At 39.4% G+C, this 20,244-nt stretch overlaps 1 protein-coding gene across 1 annotated transcript in view; it reads left to right on the top strand.

The window, feature by feature from the left end:
• LOC146375793 (voltage-dependent N-type calcium channel subunit alpha-1B-like) overlaps positions 1-20,244 on the top strand; it is a 285,946-nt gene that overhangs the window by 227,852 nt on the left and 37,850 nt on the right. Inside the window, exons 45-47 of the mRNA XM_084946389.1 lie at positions 10-191; positions 1,676-1,811; positions 2,881-3,000. Coding sequence (XP_084802515.1) covers positions 10-191; positions 1,676-1,811; positions 2,881-3,000 — 438 coding nt within the window. The remainder of the gene's footprint in view (positions 1-9; positions 192-1,675; positions 1,812-2,880; positions 3,001-20,244) is intronic.

The following is a 20,244-nucleotide window of genomic DNA, read 5'->3' as shown; positions in this document are numbered from 1 at the left end:
CCTCCACAGTGCAAGGTCGGGGCTCTATTTAAGCCATTGCTGCCTCTGACTCACATACAGGAGAAAGACCTCCCTAAGATGTTAAACAGTGTGGAGCCTCCCAGCATGCTTAGGTACCAGTCTAAATCCCATGCCAAGTCTCAGCCACAGACCAGACCTAGCTCCAACTCCCTCAACAATGGAGGCACTCTGTAAGTTCAATACTTCAGGAAAAACGCATAACAGATTCTTTTTTATATTCTGCTTGTGGTGTCTTGTGATCCTGTATTGAATAAGCAGATAGATGGATGGATGATAGATGGAGTTGTGCTGCTTAACCCTATAATGCCCTTTGTTTCATATTTGATACATGAGTTTCTGAGACTTCTATCTAATCAACATGATCAATACTTGCCATAATTTCAATGCTATAATGTTATGGAAAAAAATATATTTTTTTTGTGTGAAATTAACATTGTTGTTAACATAACGTTGCCAAAAATGCCCAGTGTCACAAATGCGATACAAAAATATATCATAACTATATCATAAAATTATATAGTAAACAACAAGATATAGCAAAAAATGTAGGTTTTGTTATAAAGGTTATTAAACATCTCAGTTCCAAAAAAATCAGAATTTTCTGGCTATTTTTGATGGGTTGGGTCTTAAACTTAGGTAAAAGATCTGATTACTTCTTTCATAACTGCATGCATTTATGTTGCAGTGGCCCTGCAGAGTTTATTCTGCTATGCCAGTCTTCTATAAAATTGTGTAAAGGTCATAGTGGAGAGAAAATCAAAACTGAAATAAATGTAATACTTTTATGTGCACATTCTTTTTACTCCAGTACCTTCTTTGCCTCTAGGAGGTATTTGCCAGTAAAATTAATGGCTGCATAGACAATAGCTACTTATTTTAAGTAGCTATTGTCTAATAGCTATAGCTACTTATCTAAATAAACTAATGTACTGTCTTAGTCTACTGACAAATGCAAGAAGACATTTTACTGATGAGCAAAGGGCTGTTTGTTGTGTTTTAGCATTAGTTTAGCATCATACTACAGCATCATACTCAGCTCTGTAACCCATTGTGAAGCCGGAGCTGTTAACCCACCATAAAAATTTTGATGTAACCTTATGTGTATTCCTCAGCTTTTTAAACTTCTGCCACGTTTGTTATGAGCATCCCCTAGTGTAATAAGAAAAAGCATTATAGGTTTTCAGATCACCAAAATCACATTGATATATTATTACAAGTAAGTAAATCCGGTTTACCTGTGAGTGTGTGTCAGTTCTTCAAAGTACAAATGGTGCATTGCAGACCAACTTTCTTATTTGAGACCTGGTTCTTGCAAAAAATTTAAATCTTGAAGTTAGATGTAAAGGAAGTTTTTGGATGTGAGATCTGTGATCTCATCTTTGGGAAATCTTCTAAAAATCTGATTGCTTTTACCACTTAAAGAATATGAAATGACCCAGTTGACTAAAAGGCCTGAAAGACAATGGGAAATTATAGTGGAGTTATAGCTGTTGTATAATATAGCTGTTTGATCAATTAGCATTATTTCTTGTTAATTAATGTGTCAGATATCCTACAGTAGTTTTACAGCGACTTTTGAATACTTGAGACTTCAATGACAACAGAAACCACCGACCTTGTAAAAGTTAAACTGAACTGTGATTATTACACACAGGCCAAGTCAAGATCACACCATCAAGCCATCATCTTCCTGGGTGATTGATAAACCCAAAGAAGTGCCATGGGCTAAGAATAAGAGAATGATGTCCCGGGGCCCATCTGAGGACACTTCAGACACTGCCATCAATCAGGTAAAACATACGGATGCATGTTCAACATGAGCTGTGAAAGTATTTCAGTGTTTACAATATATTCCAAAGATCGTGGCACAAGTGGCAGAAATAAGCTTCTTTTGGATGCTGGCTGTCCTCTTAAAGACAGGCTGAGGAGCTTGATCAGGAGTAGAGCCACTTTTTCTCCACATTGAAAGGAACCAATTTGACGTGGTTCAGACATCTGACTAGAACTCAACTGACTAGTTGAGTAATTTTAGGAAAGCCCTAGGCAGTCTCCTGGGCAGGACTTGCTCGAGTTATGTCTCTCAGCTAGCTTGGGCACAACTCAGTATCCCCCCAAGATGAGGTGGCCGTGGTAAGGGAAGTCTGGGCTTCTCTGCTCAGACCCAAACCCAGATAAACAGTAGAAAAAGCATGGCCATATAGAATAATGTTTGCTATAAAATGATTACATCAATTTGATTAAATATGGTAATTCATGTCAAAGCAAGACTTCACATAGTATCCTTACTATTTGACTATTTTCATTAATACTACAGCTGTGATCATGTCATATTCACTAGGTTCTGCTCTTCTTACTTTAACAGAGTAAGAAGAACTTATAATCTTGTAATCCGTGTATAGATGATTGTTTTCATTCACAAATAATTCACTTTTGCTTTACTCTCAGTGAGAACAGCATAGTGGTTAGAATTATATTACAAATAGTACAAGTCTAGCCTATCTTTAAACCATTGTGTCATGGTGTCTGTTATCTCAATACTGAATTAAAGGAGCAGTGTGCAACCTCAGACAACAATCGTTGTTTGTTGTTGATTGTTGTTAATGACACAGTGGGTATAATTAAGCTACAGAGTAGTAGCGGGTAGAGTCTGTGTTCTGCTAGTAACATCAATTGTTGATGTCAGTGATTAGTGGACTCTGTTGCTAAGAGACCATTAGCTAATTGTGGTGTTATAGAGACACGGCGGGTCCAGAGAGTTCCAGTAGTCTTCTCAAATTGAGTCCAAATTGCTTAATGCACCTCCAAATGTCATCATTGCATGCTGATGAGGCAGGGTTTTGTTTGTATTTGTATGCTCAGGAGTCGGTAGAGATGAAGAAGATGGAGACCAGTGTGAGCAGTAGAATTCCATTCACTGGCTCCGGTCTGGAAAACCAGGGCCGAGCTGCTTCGATGCCTAGACTCAATACTGAGCTGCAGGTAACAGCTCATCTTCACCAAACTTACTTACTTACCAAATTTACTTACTTATTGATTTCATTCCTTATCGATTCTCTTATTGATGCTTCTATTGATTTTCATTTGGTTGGAGGTATTTCCTCTCTTTTTTGTGATCAGTGTTGGGGTCGTTACTCAAGTATTTTATTACACAGAAAAACTTTCTTTAAAGTAATGCAGTACATTACATTAGCGTTTCGCCAGTCTCTTATAATTACTATTTAACAATATAAAGCTATAGGTGTTGTTAATATAAACCTATACCAACACAAATCGGTGTCCTAATGTGTACACACAAATAGATTCTTCCTCTTAGTATCTAGGTATTGACCACAAAGGCAACGGCAACAGGTTGTTGCCATGGTGGGTCACTGCAAAAAAAACAAAATAGTATTATTTTACTATTTCGATTTCATTGTGGATTCAGTGTTTGAGTTAAGAGTGCACATGTTCTCAAATGCAGTGATCTGATTGATCAGATTTGTTTATTTGGATTTCAGATTTGTCTAATTTCCAAAAAATTTGAAAAATCGATCTTGGTTCAAAGCAAAAATAAAATAAATGCCGCATGTTAGTACAGTCAAATTATTCGATGGGTGTGAATGGCTGCATTAAGAATACGTGAGTCTAAAAAATATGTTTAATGGACAAGGTGTGGCATATCTGTAATTAATTGATTTTTTTTTTTTCCATCTATAGGCCACACGGGTACACAGCCCATCAATGGGGGCCAAAATTCTGGCTGGGTTGTAGTGGATTGAATACTCCTTTCACTCAGTGACATGCAAATCAATTTATAACTTTTACGTGATGTGTTTTTTCTGGAATTTTGGTTGATATCCTGTCTTAATCAGATCTCAGTTTCGCTCAGAAGTAACATTACTGTTATTTTTCTTAAAAGTAATGCAGAACGTGACTTTCCGGGTTAAGTAATAGATTAGAGTATTTGTTACATTACTTTCACATTATATCTGTCTACTTTCTCAGTCATCCAGGTCATGGTAGTATTGAAAAAAGACGGCAGTTGTACTTCTTCAGGTTTGAGAAAATGTTTTACATCTTCTCCAAGAGACTTTGTTCTAATGACAAATGGTGGAGAGTCCCCCCTCTGGGGCTTGTCTCCTTTGGATGTGAACCTCAGGATTGTTGACAAACTATTAATTATATGAGTCATCACCTGAGCCCAGCTGTGAATAAATGTTTGCTGCATGACCATAGCCAGGCTTAAGGGTGAAACCCACCCCATAATGTGATCTATTGAGGACACCTGAGACAAGATGTACATGGGGTTGAGGTGCCTGGGACAAAATCTCAAAATTTCTCCACCTCGCACCTATGTCTGTTTCAATATGTTACCCCACCCCTCCCTCTAACAGACGGGGATGAGTGCGCTAACATACCTGCAGTTGCTGTTTTAATGAGTGTTTGATGGAAAACGACAATGGCGGAGTTTGCGGTCTCCAGTCGCATGATAGCAGAGTCCAGGTAAATAATTTTCCAGCACGTGTACGTTACACATGCTATTTAAAAAAAAAAAAAAAAATTACGATTATTACTTTGCTAGCTATCAAACTCGCTGAAGAAATGATTGAAATGCACTGAGTGTGATGCAATACGGCAGCGCTATTATTTTTTTATTTTTTGGAGTAAACTCTAGCTTTATGAAACCAGCTTGGTTTTTACAATACTGCGTCAGAACACTTTAAATTCTTTTATTTAATTTTAAGGGCTGAAATTTGTATTGAACTTTTCTGCTCTAACCTTTTTTTTCATTCTTTTATTTTTCAATACCAAACTGTCATAAAACACATAGGTACATATAGAAGTAATAATCTTTTCCTTTTTCTTTTTTATAGCATACAAAAAACCCATAAATGAGATGAGTACCTGAATACCCCCCACTCGCTCCCAATCAGAGATTACAGTAACGCGTTACAAGTAACGCGTTACTGTAATCTGATTACTTTTTTCAGGTAACGAGTAAAGTAAGGGATTACTATTGCAAAAACGGTAATTAGATTACCGTTACTAAAACCATGATTTTTTTTGCCAGAATGTCTCATGACAGTGACGTAAGCAAGTGCGACGTTTGTGACAACAGCTGTGTGCAGATCAACAATGGATCATATATCGAATGCAGGAGAGAGTATGAGCGTGCAGCGTTTAAAGCGTGGAAGTACTGACCTTATTTTGAGTTTGATTCCATAAAAAGTGACAAAAACATTAGCGTCCGCTGTGCGTGGGAAGAAAACTTCTCTTTACAGCGAAAAAAACCCCTAAACTTCCAAACAAGCACCAAGTGCGCTGAGAAACTCGCGGATTCTTCAACTGACCGCCGCGGCACACCTGCACCAGGGCAAACCTCCGCCTACGCTTCTCCTGCTTTACAGGTGAAAATAGAGCAACAGGACCGCTAGTCTTTGATGTTATTTATTTTCTGCTGTGTTTTACTTGCATCTATTTGAAAGACTGAGTGTAAACACAAAAAAAAAATATTTTATGTGCTGGAATGTGCAGAAAATAGGTTTAAATATTAAACAAATTTCTTCCAGTCAGAGAATGTTGCATATAAATAAATTTTTGCTTGATGCATAAAGTTAAAAGATTAAAACTAATAAAACAAGTTTTAAAAAGGGACTTTTCCATTTGATTACATTTTGTATGATGGATTATGCAGAAAAAGTAGAATTGAGCTGAAAGTTCTATCGCTTTATCACCTATTCAGGTTGTAAATTGTGTTTTTAAAAAGTAACTAAGTAACTAAGTAATTAATTACTTTTGAAAATAAGTAATCAGTAAAGTAACGGGATTACTTTTTTGGGGAAGTAATCGGTAATTAGTTACTGATTACTTTTTTCAAGTAACTTGACCAACACTGCTCCCAATAACGTAAAAATGAATATGTTACAGAGAAAATGAATTGACCCATACAAAAATACAAAACCCATACCAAAAAAAACAAAACAAACAAACAAAAAAAATCAACAATAAGATAATAGTGCGTATCCTTATAGTTTAATATTAACATTAACATCAACATCTGCAGCCTCAAAAAACAAGGTCTTAACATTAATCAATATTGATATAAATCTTAACCAACAATAGTAACACTATTAATATTAATATTAATGGTTACTTGCTCCTCGGTCGAAACAAATTAATAATGCTGGAATATCTTTAAATAGAGTATTCTTATAAGGTAGAACAGCCACTGCCAGGAATAGCAGAAAAATTTGTACAATGTCATATGGTGGACTACAGAGAGATTTCTCGTGCTGGTAACTAAAAGTCTGGCACAACTACAAGACGAATTAATGGCCCTTACCGCTCCCTCCCAGAACAACTCAGAAAAACTCATATGGAGTTCTGACTCCCATTTCATCTTGGTCCTGTATAAAAGAGATTCACTAGGCGGAGAAGCTACTTTATAAAAGTAAGAAATATGACCCTTTACCAAAGTTTTGGCTCTGAGAACGAAATCTATTCCACTGGAAGCTGGGATTTGTGGGAATAAAGTTGAACATTTCTTTGCAAAGTTTTGCAACTGGAAGTACCAAAAAAAAATCAGATTTATTGAAATTAAAGCGAGTAACTAGTTTGTTAAAATTTGCAAAAACATCATTTACGTATTCAAAGGAGCTTGCAAAGAAAAGCGTCTGGACTTCTTTAAGTTACTTGAAGACGTTTCACCTCTCATCCGAGAAGCTTCTTCAGTTCTAAGGTCAAATGGTGGGGAGTCCCAGATTTAAACCTAGTGGGAGTATCCTCCCACAGAGGGACAAAAGGACCCCCTGCTGATCCTCTAATCGCCTGAGCCAAGGTGTGAAACTGGGTGTGGGTCCCAATCAGCCAGAGTTTCGAGTGAGCTTATTGTGAAACCTGGCCCCACCTTATCATGCGAATTCCTGAGGTCAGATGGCCCAGGATGTGAGTGGGCGTTAAGGCGTCTGGGGAGGGAACTCAAAACTGGATTATAGATGGCAGACAGTTGGTGTCGTAAACCACCGCCTCTGTTCAAAGATGGTCGCTCACAGTGGACATAGATGGCTTCTTTCACTCCTCTTTCAAACCATCATTGGGTAAAAACATCAAGCAGAACATGTTCCCTCTAAGCCTGAAGGAAAAAAGAAGGAACACACACATGTAAAGGAAGCACTCAAAACGTGCGGCTATCCTAAATGGGCGTTCTTAAAGTCAGCAAAGAGGCACAGAAAGGTGTCTAACCAGCGAGGGAGGACAATAATGCAACAACATTGTCATCCCCTATGTAGCCGGTGTATCAGAAAAACTCAGGAGAGTTTTCTCCAAGCATGACATCCCGGTGCATTTCAGACCCAGCAACACGCTCAGACAAAAACTGGTTCACCCGAAAGACAAAACTCCAAAACACAGACTTAACAATGTGGTGTATGCTGTACAGTGCAGCGAGGAATGCCCAGACCTCTACATTGGAGAGACCAAACAGCCACTTCACAAGCGCATGGCACAACACAGAAGAGCCACCTCCACAGGACAAGACTCAGCAGTCCATCTGCATCTTAAGGATAAAGGACACTCTTTCGAGGATGCCAATGTTCACATTTTGGACAGAGAGGACAGATGGTTTGAAAGAGGAGTGAAAGAAGCCATCTATGTCCACTGTGAGCGACCATCTTTGAACAGAGGCGGTGGTTACGACACCAACTGTCTGCCATCTATAATCCAGTTTTGAGTTCCCTCCCCAGACGCCTTAACGCCCACTCACATCCTGGGCCATCTGACCTCAGGAATTCGCATGATAAGGTGGGGCCAGGTTTCACAATGAGCTCACCCGAAACTCTGGCTGATTAGGACCCACACCCAGTTTCACACCTTGGCTCAGGCGATTAGAGGATCAGCAGGGGGTCCTTTTGTCCCTCTGTGGGGGGATACTCCCACTAGGTTTAAATCTGGGACTCCCCACCATTTGACCTTAGAACTGAAGAAGCTTCTCGGATGAGAGGTGAAACGTCTTCAAGTAACTTAAAGAAGTCCAGACGCTTTTCTTTGCAAGCTCCTTTGACTACGATGACCTGGATGACTGAGAACCTTCACAGACATCATTTACGTATAGATCACCTAGAGTACCAAGTCCTTTATGTTCTAAAACAGAGAATCTTAAGTCCATCTTTGCTAGCACAAATAAGTGATTGTTGCAGATCGGGGTTGCAAGAGGGAGGGTGAGCCAACCAAAGTAACGTCTTATTTGTGACCAAATTTTTAATGTTTCAGTGACAACTGGGTTCGAAGACCGGCTTAATAGGGACGATTGTGAGGTATCGCATGCTAAAGCACGTAATGACGAGGAACAGGAGGCCGCTTCACTCTGGCACCAATTGACCCTGTGCACGAGAAAATGCTAACTTCCTGGTTTGAGACCGGATGTGGGGTTGTACATTTCCGGTAGCCTTACTTTGCGGTCAATCGCTACTGCGAAGATATACTCCAAAATCATGTCCAAAACTCAAAAAACGGAAAGATCGCGTTAAGTTACAAAGAGCAGAAGGTGGGAACACTCACCACTGTTGTGTCATAAAAAATCGAATGATCAATTTTGACGTTTAAAGAGTTTAGATCGATCAGTTGTTTACATCACTCAACACAAGCAGAACTGCATTACTGCATGCAGAAGACACATCGTCCACATTCAGAAGCACATCTCTGTATAATGACTGGTCTCATGATTTAAACAGGCAAATGTTCAGCATTCAAACTACAGGTGAAGAATAGTCAAACCAGATGTTTCCCCGTTATGTCGATATCAGCTAGTCAAGTACACACCTACACAGCACGTTAACAAACCGTGAAAAAAGCCACACAAAAAATGAATGATTGCTGGTAAGGGTTTCTATACATTAGTATTTACGAAGGGTATGTTGTGACTTACCTTCAAAATTACAGTGGTCCCTCGCTAATAACGCGGTTCACCTTTCACCTCGCTGTTTTGCAGATTTTTTAGTGCAAGTTTGCATGCTTACTTTTTTTTACGTCACATTGTGTCCTGCGTCCTGATCGCTGCAGACGATCTCCATGACGTCTCTCCTGTACAGTACAGAATTGCTGCATCGATCGCTAGCAGTGTGACTCTGAAGTGCAGTACTGTATGTCCACGATGTCCACGAAACGTTTTGCACCGTCAAAAAATAAAATTGGCTACTTGATTTCACCTATCGCTGGTTATTTTTAGAACATAACACCCGCGATAAACGAGGGACAGCTGAGAAATATAACATATGAATCCCTTTTCTCTTTTGCTCTGAGGCACGGGAAAAAATATAGACAAGTCGATGAACATCATTTACAGATATATTGGGTAAATGCCCAAGACATCTATAGAAATGTAAATCGCCGTTTGATTCATTCATTTGCTTAACTTGTTTTGGACCGTAAACAGGGCGTGAATAGGACACCGGAAACAAAGCTCCCCACAGGAGTTTCCGCACCGGAAGTAGCATATGCTAACGTGCACATAGTCAATTAGTATAGGGAGACGTACACCACAATAATATATTATACATATTAGATGCCCAATAATACCCAATTAAATTAGGCAGTCCTAATCCTCCAGCTGATCTATCCCTATAAAGAAGCGAGCGACTAGCTCTTGGACGTTTACCGGCCCAAACAAATGACGAAATAGCGTCATTTATAGTTCTGAAAAATGATTTAGGCAGATAAATGGGCAAACTCTGAAATACATATAAATATCTAGGTAATACATTCATTTTAATAATTTGAATCCTACCAGCTAAAGACAGCGGTAGGTAGTTCCATCTTTGAAGATCATTGTAAGTAAAGTAATATTCTGTTTCCGCATTAATCTCAGATCGTGAAATTGCAATTCCAAGATACCCCAAATTAGCCATTTTAAAGGGTATAGTTGATGTTGGTATGTCTGCAGCCATTTGATTAACTGGAAAGTATTCACTTTTGGAGATGTTAAGCTTATATCCCGATAAATATCCGAAAGAATTTAATACTGATAAAATGTGTGGAATATTTAGTAGAGGATCATTCACATAAAGAAGCAAATCATCTGCATAGAGCGACACCTGATGTTTTATACCCCATCTATCAATCCCTCCTAATCCTTTCACCATTTTTAAAGCTACTGAGAGTGGTTCAATCACTAATGCAAATAATAACGGGGAGAGTGGGCGCCCCTGTCTTGTCCCCCGAAAAAGTGGAAATGGAGTGGAGCATTGATTATTTGTACAGACAGAGGCACAATGAGAGGAGTAGAGTAATTTGACCCATGAAACAAAATTATTATTAAAGCTAAATTGTCTTAAAGAAAAGAAAAGATAGGCCCATTCCACTCTATCAAAGGCTTTCTCGGCGTCAAGAGATAATATAGCTTCTGGAACGTTAGAGGATGATGGAGAAAGAATGACACCAAGAAGTCTTCTTATGTTAGAGTATGAACGTCTTCCTTTTATGAATCCCGTCTGGTCCTCTGAGATAATTGAGGGCATAATCGATTCTATTCGCCGGCCTACGATTTTTGCAAGAATTTTAACGTCTACCGGGAGGAGTGATATTGGCCGATAGGATGTGCAGCTCAGTGGGTCTCTGCCTTTTTTAAAAATGAGAGAAATAGTGGCTTGCATGAGTTTAGGTGGCAGAGTTCCTTGCTCGATGCACATGAGAAAAAAAAGAATATTGTTTTGCAGTAGGATGAGCAAAATGGCAAGGGTCGATAAAGCCATATTGGTTCATAAATGTGACAAAAGCCTGGGATATTTTCGATGAACGCGGACTAGATTTATCTAATGTTGGATCAATAACACAGTTCATATCTCCTCCCATTATTAAAAGGTGAGAATCTAAATTTGGAATAGTAGCAAACAGTGAAGACACAAATCCATGGTCGTCCCAATTAGGAGCGTAAACTGAAATTAGGATAACCTGTCTTCCATATAGCTTGCCCGTGATAATGACATATCGACCGTTTGAGTCTCTAATTACTTTATCCGTAGCGAAATTAGTGTTTTTCCGAATTAGTATAGTTGTGCCCCTTGTTTTCATATCAAAATTAGAATGAAAAATTTTATCAATCCATGATCTATTTAATTTCTTATGATCAGAATTGCATAAATGTGTTTCTTGAAGAAACATTATGTCAGCGTGTCACGGTTTGGCGTGGCAGACCGTGGGGATATGGGGAATGAGGACCCAGGCGCGGTGCTCTGTGTATAAACAGTGTGTTTATTTACAGTAATGGAAACAATAACAGTAAATCCCCATGCTCTCCCGTGACTCCCGTGTCGTGTCTTCCCAAAAAGTCCGTGCTCCGTGTTCTCCACTCTCGTGTGTCCACACACACCCCGTGCCTGCTGCCCTCCGATGTTCCACGCTCCTCCTGAGGGGAAAATGACAGAGGCAGCCGTCAAGACACTTAATTCCAGTAGGCATACACTCACAGACTTAACTAAGCAGAAGACTAACGTGGAGTCTCATGGAATGATCCCGCGTCGGTGGGAGCTCCAAGACTCTCCTAAGTAGCTCCCCCGACGAGCCCTGATCAGCGGCAGGTGTGTAGCTTCGGGTGTGGCCAGTCCCCTAGCAGGGCTACACCCACCAGGCCTGAAGACGCCTGTAAACCAGTGTTCATACACACCTGCACCCATACACACACATACACTCACATCTACAAGCATGGAGAAGAGCAGCAGCAACACCAAAAATACATATAATATCACAAGTCCATGACTGCCCAGGGATCCTGGGTCGCTCAGACCCAGGACCCTGACACAGCGTTTAAATCTTTAATATGTGTCATAACTTTCGTGCGTTTTATTGTGGCATTTAACCCTCCAGTATTTAACGAAATTATCCTCACAGCCTGTCCACCAGTGGTTCCCCCTTTGGTTACAGTGGCCATAGTTCGGTGTCCTTCAGTCATGTTATTGTATCATTCTCGACGAGCAAGCAACCGCAAGTAATTAATGAATTAATTTTCTGAGCAAAAATTACACGATAAAAAATAAGTACACACATGGCATCGAACTTAAAATAAACAAAATTATATAAAAGTAAAAATATTTCCTTAAACATCAAAACTAATCCCCAAGTATCGTACTTCCCTTTCTCCATCTCCTTTCCTCTTCTTTACCTGTCTCAGCTTTGCAGCTTTTTAACAGAACAACTAAACCCCCATATTAACAAATATAAACTTTAAGTAAACAATCAAGACATCTATTCAGTTAATTAAATGGTCCAAGTAATTAAAAAAAAAAATTATCAGAATTTTCATATAATAATGATGTAAAACTGAAAAAGTATAAGGTTAAAGTAAAAATACCCCACAAGAACCCAAAACTGAACTCACATTGATCTGAAAGGTTAGCCTCTGTTACTTTATAACTTTTTATTTTAATTCTATAATACCTTTCCAAGCTTTAACCTTGAATATGAAGTATAATATAAAATAAATTACTACATTTTACACAAGTTAACTTTAAGTACAAGTTACTTCTGAATCAACTGAGACAACCCTTAACCAAAATAAGTAAAAATAACACCGCCTTTAGGCTGATGGGTTTACATCAGTCAAAAATTCTGGTACATTGGAATAGTCCTTAAGGACCTTTAAACTGAACCAAATAACAAACATCTCAGTTGTCCTTAGGATAGCAACAATAGATGGTGAGACTTTTCAGGCTCCCGTCTCCGTTTAAAGACTTACCGAAACAGAATCAGTTCCTCTTATTAGAAACGTAATTGGCATTACTCACATTAGCCTTAAAAGAAACAGCATTAAGGTTTTAAAGTTTGTTAAACTGGTCTTCAGACAACAATTCTGATGGCTAAAGAACCAAATGGGACAGGCAAAAAAAAAAAAAAAAGAAAGAAGGTGAAACAGGTCCCAGGGTTTGTTGGTATTTTCCCATGAAAGAAGTGGCTTCCTCAGGTGATGAAAATCTCTTCTTCTCGCCACTCTCCAGAGTAATCTGTAAGCGAGCCGGGAAGAAAAGCGTTGGATGAAGGGCTAAGTTGTAGAGGTCAGCCATTACCGATTGGTACTTAGCTCGTTCCTCAGCGACTTCAGGCATATAGTCCTCAAAGATCTGAACTGGTGACCCGCGATAGTGGAGCTTGCCTCGTTGCTTACGAGCCTCTCGCATAATAAGCTCCTTGGTCTGATACTGATGAAGACGAATTATTACCGGTCTAGGTCGAGCGGTTTAGCGATGAGTGTCCTATGGGCTCGATCCAGTTCAGGGGGGGACTGAAGAATTTGTTCACCGAGTACTTCAACCAGAAAGTAGCGCAGCACTATTTTACACTTAGTTATGGCATGTAGAGTTATGGAATATGCTGTGAACTTAACTAACATTACTTAGCAGTAGCAGTAATATGGTTTAAACATTAGCCCCTTACATAACTAGCCAACTTAAGGCTTCCTGATTAACCCTCTGGGGTTGACGGATCCAGAGTCTCCGTTTCAATTTGGGTCGAAAGTGTGGACTTCAAACTACATAACAGTTTTTAAATTGTGTTGATAGGCCACGTAAAACCAAAGTTATGATTTTAAAAAAATACATGCAATGTTTTTTTCTGAATAAAACAGTGGTGTTTATAGCGGGAAGAAACAGTAAAAATGGCGTTTTCTAAGGACAGCGATAGCAAACACCGGCTGTGTCCCAATCCAGCGACCGCATGCTTCGTAGTACGCGCAGTTTGGGGACTACGGTTGTGTCTCAATTAAGAGACCGCACGCTTGAAGTACGCATTTTGAGTGCGATTACGTCACTGCCACGCGACGCCGGCTGTCCCAATTCGAAGTGGACTTCAAATGCATACTCCAAATGCGCCGTCGATTTCCCCAAATATCAAGCGTGGTCCGGTGCACGCTTTGTGGTCCCATATATCCCACAATTCATAGTGCGGCGGTGGGTGTGGATAATTTTGCTGCAAAATACGGCAGACGGCAGAAGGGAGCGGCCGAAGAGTTAACTGTCAAAAGTAAGTACTGAATATGATGTCACTTATTTATGTGCGAATGTTTAATAATGAAGAACATTAAAACATTACTGTTGGCCACATGTCGGCAAAGTTATGTGACATTAGTGATGTTTGTACTTTCAGCGTTAACTTGGGTTTTAAAGCCTCTACTTCAAAATATATATATAGTTGACCTTAATCTTACAGAGAGAATGTGATGATTTCATGGAAAATTAAAGTCAGTCATATATCCACAAACACAACAAGCTGAAAGTCAGTGAATGCTGCTCGGTTTGCAGTCCTGAGTATCACAGCACAAGCAGGATTCCCTGCACTGTTAATGTTAGCTATGTTATATTGCTGCCTCTGTTCGGTGGTGTCGAGCCAAACGGACTTTAACGTGTGTTTGAACGAGCTGACGGTTCACTCGTTAAGCTGAAAGAAAGATGCTTTAATCACAGGAGTCACACATGTGTCCACTGTACCATCTGGGAACTCTTCTTGTTTAACACTGTGTTATTACAATGTTTAGCACATTGTAATAACACAAACACTAAATCCTCCTTCTCTTGTGCTGTTTTGTAGCAGTGTATACACCTGAGACTGTCACCTGTCTGTCTGTCCTGCACTCTCTCTCTTTTTCGTTCTCTCTGATTGTGGAATAAAAGTATGAACATGTATTTATAAGTTACACTTGTGTTTGAATCCTGCAGCTTATCACACATTTGATTTCCATGTGTGACAACTGCAAGTGTCCAGAGTGAGGACAGACTGAGGGACCCACTGCTGCACATCATCTGTGAGGCTTTGCACCCCTGATGATCCACCAGGAGAAACTCAGCAGTGTGTGAGGAAGAGGAGGAGGAAGAGCCAGCAGCAGCTGACAGACGGAGAGGATAGACAGACTGTTCCCTGTTTGTGAAGGACTGCTAGAAAGTTTAAAATAACTAATTTTCTGTCCTGAATCAGTCTTATTAGGTAATGTTCAAATAATTTTATCATTCCAGTGTTTTCAGTGTGGGAGAAAGTACTCAGGGCTTTCAAGTTAAACACAATGAAAGGCAGTAACAAGTTTAATGTTCAGAAACCTAAAGTATGTATCAGCAGCAGAATGGACCTAAAAATAAATGTTTGTTTCAGTTCTATGAAGCTTTGAGTATTTTGGATTAGTAGTACTGCTGTGTTTGTTGTATCATATTGCTGTAATTGTTTATATGCTTTATATATTCTGAGGTAAGTTGATCTATAGTGTTACATCATATTCTATAAGGATGTTATGTGTTTGTAGACTTTCTGCCCAGTTTGACCCATTTAGCAGAAGTCAGCCTGTTTAAGGCCCTATATTCTGTATGACTTAAAGCAGTTATGACATGGTATAATTTTCTCACCCAATAAAGGAATATTTAATATATCAGTCTACTCTTCATTTTATCAGACACAGTTATCACAGCTCGTACATTTCCATTTCCAGAGTTCAAGCTCACTGCTGTAATATATCCTGTAATAAATAAATATCTATCTATTGATCTATCTATTGATCTATCGCTCGATCTATCTATCTATCTATCTAATCTGACAATACATATAATATTGGCCATATTATATTTACATTACCACAGTGAGATGATTTTAGTCTCATGAACAACATTAGCTAATTGTTATTTACTAACTAATCTTAAAATGACTGTTCAGTACAGAGATGAAGCCCAACAATCATGTTTTACAGTCCTGTGGTCTCAGCCTCTGATACTCAACGAATCACAGTGATGTCATGACAAAAATGAATGAACAAAAAAAACATATTTTCTCCTTCATTTATGTCACACAAAGCTGTATGAAACGTTTCTCGCGGTTAGTATCATGGTTGCTAGGCAACCTGAACAGCGCGACGAAGGCTAGACCATCCCATTTCACAAGCCTCTCACTTCCGCACTTCTCGTACTTATAAACTGTGTCCCAAAACGTCGGCTGCATCCTTCGGAGGACCCGGTCTTCGCGGTCTATGTGGGCCGGGTCCTTCGAAGACCGAGAAGGCCGGAAGTGCGAGGTTGTGAAATGGGACGGTCTAGCCTTCAGATTTGCATCACCGCTGTCTTGGTGGAGTTTAATAAACTCGGCCGTCTGCTCCTTGCTATCTAAAATATAACAGGACACTGGCGTAAATTCTCGACCGTCTCACACTTCTGTTTAATCAATTTTCTGTTTAACGTTTATTCAGCTGTGTGAAAATCCCGGAGGAACCTCCGTGATGGATTAATAAAGTTTTATTTAATCTAATAATCTAATAACTTTGATCTCAGCCAAACCGATTTATTCCGGAAAAGATAAAACACCAAAAAAAGGCAAACAATTACATTTTTATGGTATCCGAGTGACTTATATATCATGTTTAACCTTAGTAGCGAAAGAGCGGGGGTCTGAAAACGATGAAGCCAGGAGTCCGCTGCTCTCACCGGCTGGAGTGACCATTGAACCCCCCCGGCTTGCTATCGAGCGGGTGGGTAACAGATGTCTCCGAAAACGTTGGCACACTTTTGCAAATATACGATGTCTTGATAAACCAAGCAGATATTTGTAATTTACACAGCTACTTTCTCGCCTGAAAATATGTTAAAAGTTTATTTTGCGACCCAGAAAGATTAATAAGACTCATTTTAAAACTTAGTAGCGGCCGCCATTGTTGGCAGCTGAAATTTGGCTGGGCCGCGCTATGAATTCTGGGATATGGTGGGCCACGAAGGACACACCCGACCCATCCTTCAAATTCGGGGAAATGAAGGACGCATTTGTCGGCCGCATTTGAAGGAGTCGACGAATTGGGACAGCCTTCGTCGCCTGGCTGTGACGTAATCGGCCTTCAAATGCGGGCCCTTTCTCAATTCTCAAGTACGCGAGTACGTACTCGCCGAGAACGCACGGGAGTACGGACTCGCTGAGAACAAGAGTACGGACTCGCAATTTGTACAATTGGAACGCCAGCGTACTTGATGATGTCACAGGTCCGGAGTTTTTACTGCCGTCCCCTCTTAATTTAACTGTGAGTAATATGTTATGAAGCTTAACTTTAATCACTGCCAAACCGGTTTACTCAGGAACAAATAAAACACTGAAATAAACCAAACATTAACATTTAGAAGTGATCTAAGTGACTTATATATCATGTTTAACCTCAGTAGTGAAATCTGAATAAAAATAGTGTACATGTACATACGTGTACATACCTTAATAAAAACAAGCAGGTGAGATGTTAGAACGCTTTTATTTTTATTTTAGTGGACACTCAATACAATAGACAGCTACTGGGGTTTGGGGTTTGTTTAACCTGAGTAGCGAAAAGACCGCGGGGGGGTTTGAAAACGATGTGCCGGGAGTCCGTTGTTCTCGCCGGCTCTAATAATCCTCGACCTCGCTGTCTGCTATGGAGCTGGCCGGTCACAGACGTCTCCGAAAACGTCGGAGCGCGTTTGGAAATATATGATATCTTGATAAATCGAGCAGATATTTGAAGTTTACACAGCTACATTCTCGCTTGAAAATAACTTTTTTAAGTTTATTTTGTGACCCAGAAAGAGTAATATTTAAAAGTTATAGCTATAGTACGCACGCTTGAAGTACGCGCAGTGCGTACTTCACTTCTCTTAATTGGGACACAGCCTACGTACGGCCTGTACAAAGTGCGGAACAGAGAGGCTTGTAAAATGAGACGGTCTAGCCTTCGTCGCACTGCTCAGGTTGCCTAGCAACCATGATACTACTGCGAGAAACGTTTCATACAGCATTGTTTGACAGAAATGAAGGCTAAAAAATGTTTTTTGTGCATTCATTTTTTTTAATGACATCACTGATCAGTTAAGTATCTGAGGCTGAGACCAAGGGACTGTAAAAACATGATTGTTGGGCTTCATTTCTGTACTGAACAGTCATTTCAAGATTTGTTAGTAAATAACAATTAGCTAATGTTGTTGAGAGTAAAGTCATCTCACTTTGACAATGTAAATGTAATATGGCCAATATTATATTTATTGTGAGATTATTATGATATATTACAGCAGTGAGCTTGAACTCTGTGTCAAATACTGAGCTTCGGTGAAGATTCAAGTTGGAGTTATTTATATTTCCTATCACCTTCAATCTTCACTCAAAGACAAGTATCTTTGACAGTGTATATATAGATGTATTAGGGCTGTGCGATTTGACCAAAATCTCATACCCCGATATAAGACATCTATCGTCCCGATAACGATATAAATCACAAAAATTTAACATTTTCTGTAAATTCTGTGAATCTCAGGCAGCTCGACTTGCGTGAAGTGTTTCCAGCTGGGCGTAGTGTACCTGAAGTCGAGTGTCTTAACCGATGCATGAAACTATACATTTTTAGACATAAGTTGTAACGGCCGCCGTTTTCTTTGCAATTATTCATTACACAACGTGCTGTGGGGAAAAGCCTGTTCTAACGTTTGAGTCTAAGGTTTATTTTTTAGCACCTGACCTTCTCATCCGTAAACTCCCTGTATACTCTTTCACGTGATTCAGTTTATTTTGAAAAGTCGCAACAGGATCTTGAGCTTTATTGTGAAAGGTTTATGTGGGAAATAAACAAGCGGACACGCGGTGGTTTTACCGTCGTTGTTGCTAACGACAATGCATGAAAACAGGCGCTTGTCGGTCCGTAGTGTGGTTATATTAAATATAAGAGAAAGAGAGAACTTTAAGAAATTAATATAGCCACTACAGTGACCATCAAAACGATGAAGTTTATTTTGCGACACCACAAAACAAACATAGCGTAAAATGAAACGATAGACGTTTTTATATCGTCATCCGATATATATCGTTATATCAAACAGCCCCAAGATGTATTATATATAAGAGACAAATATTGGTTGTTTAATATGCTAGAATTATTACATTTGGCTCAATGCTTACATATATGTGTAAAAAGAAAATGTACGAGCTGTGATAACTGTTTCTGATAGAAGAGTAGACTGATATATTAAATATTCCTTTATTGGGTGAGAAAATCATACCATGTCATAACTGCTTTAAGTCATACAGAATAGATATCAGAGTCTTAAACAGACTTCTGCTAAATGGGCCAAACTGGGCAGAAAGTATACAAAAACATAACAGCCTTATAGAATATGATGTAACACTATAGATCAACTTACCTCAAAATTTATAAAGCATATAAACAATTACAGCAATATGATACAACAAACACAGCAGTACTACTAATCCAAAATACTCAGCTTCATATAACTGAAATAAAGATGGACATTTATTGTTAGGTCCATTCTGCTGCTGATACATACTTTAGATTTCTGAACATTAAACTTGTTACTGCCTTTCATTGTGTTTAACTTGAAGGCCCTGAGTGCTTTCTCCCACACTGAAAACACTGGAATGATAAAATTATTTGAACATTACCTAATAAGACTGATTCAGGACAGAAAATTAGTTATTTTAAACTTTTCTAGCAGTCCTTCTCAAACAGGGAACAGTCTGTCTATCCTCTCCATCTGTCAGCTGCTACTGGCTCTTCCTCCTCCTCTTCCTCACACACTGCTGAGTTTCTCCTGGTGGATCATCAGGGGTGCAAAGCCTCACAGATGATGTGCAGCAGTGGGTCCCTCAGTCTGTCCTCACTCTGGACACTTGTAGTTGTCACACATGGAAATCAAATGTGTGATAAGCTGCAGGATTCAAACACAAGTGTAACTTATAAATACATGTTCATACTTTTATTACACAATCAGAGAGAACGAAAAAGAGAGAGAGTGCAGGACAGAGAGACAGGTAACAATCTCAGATGTATACACTTCTACAAAACAGCACAAGAGAAGGAGGATTTAGTGTAGGGCTGGGCGATATGGCCTAAAAGCCATATCACGGTATAATTTGAAGCATGTGCTGTAACGATATATATCGCGATATATTCCTTTCTTCTGTATAAGATATTTTACACACTATAAGGCACACTTAAAATCCTTTAATTTTCTCAAAAATCGCCAGTGCGCCTTATGTGTGAATTCTGGTTGTGCTTACTGACCTCGCACCGATTTTATGTGGTACGTGCAGAAATCTGTCAAAAATGTTTTAGTACAACTTTGGTAAGCTCTGAAGGCGCACCGCTTGATGGATTGCCGGAGCATTACGGCTGCCGTAGTCAGGAGCCTCACGGAGCAATCCGGGTCAAACGAACACTGCGGCATCACTGAGAGTTAAAAACTGTCTAAATTCTTTCATCTTTAATAAAAT

The sequence above is a fragment of the Perissodus microlepis genome, chromosome 12, assembly GCF_051167445.1.
Source record: "Perissodus microlepis isolate ML-2025 ecotype Zambia chromosome 12, ASM5116744v1, whole genome shotgun sequence".
NCBI classification, from domain to species: Eukaryota; Metazoa; Chordata; class Actinopteri; order Cichliformes; family Cichlidae; genus Perissodus; species Perissodus microlepis.
This window is presented reverse-complemented; position numbering and strand designations above follow the sequence as displayed.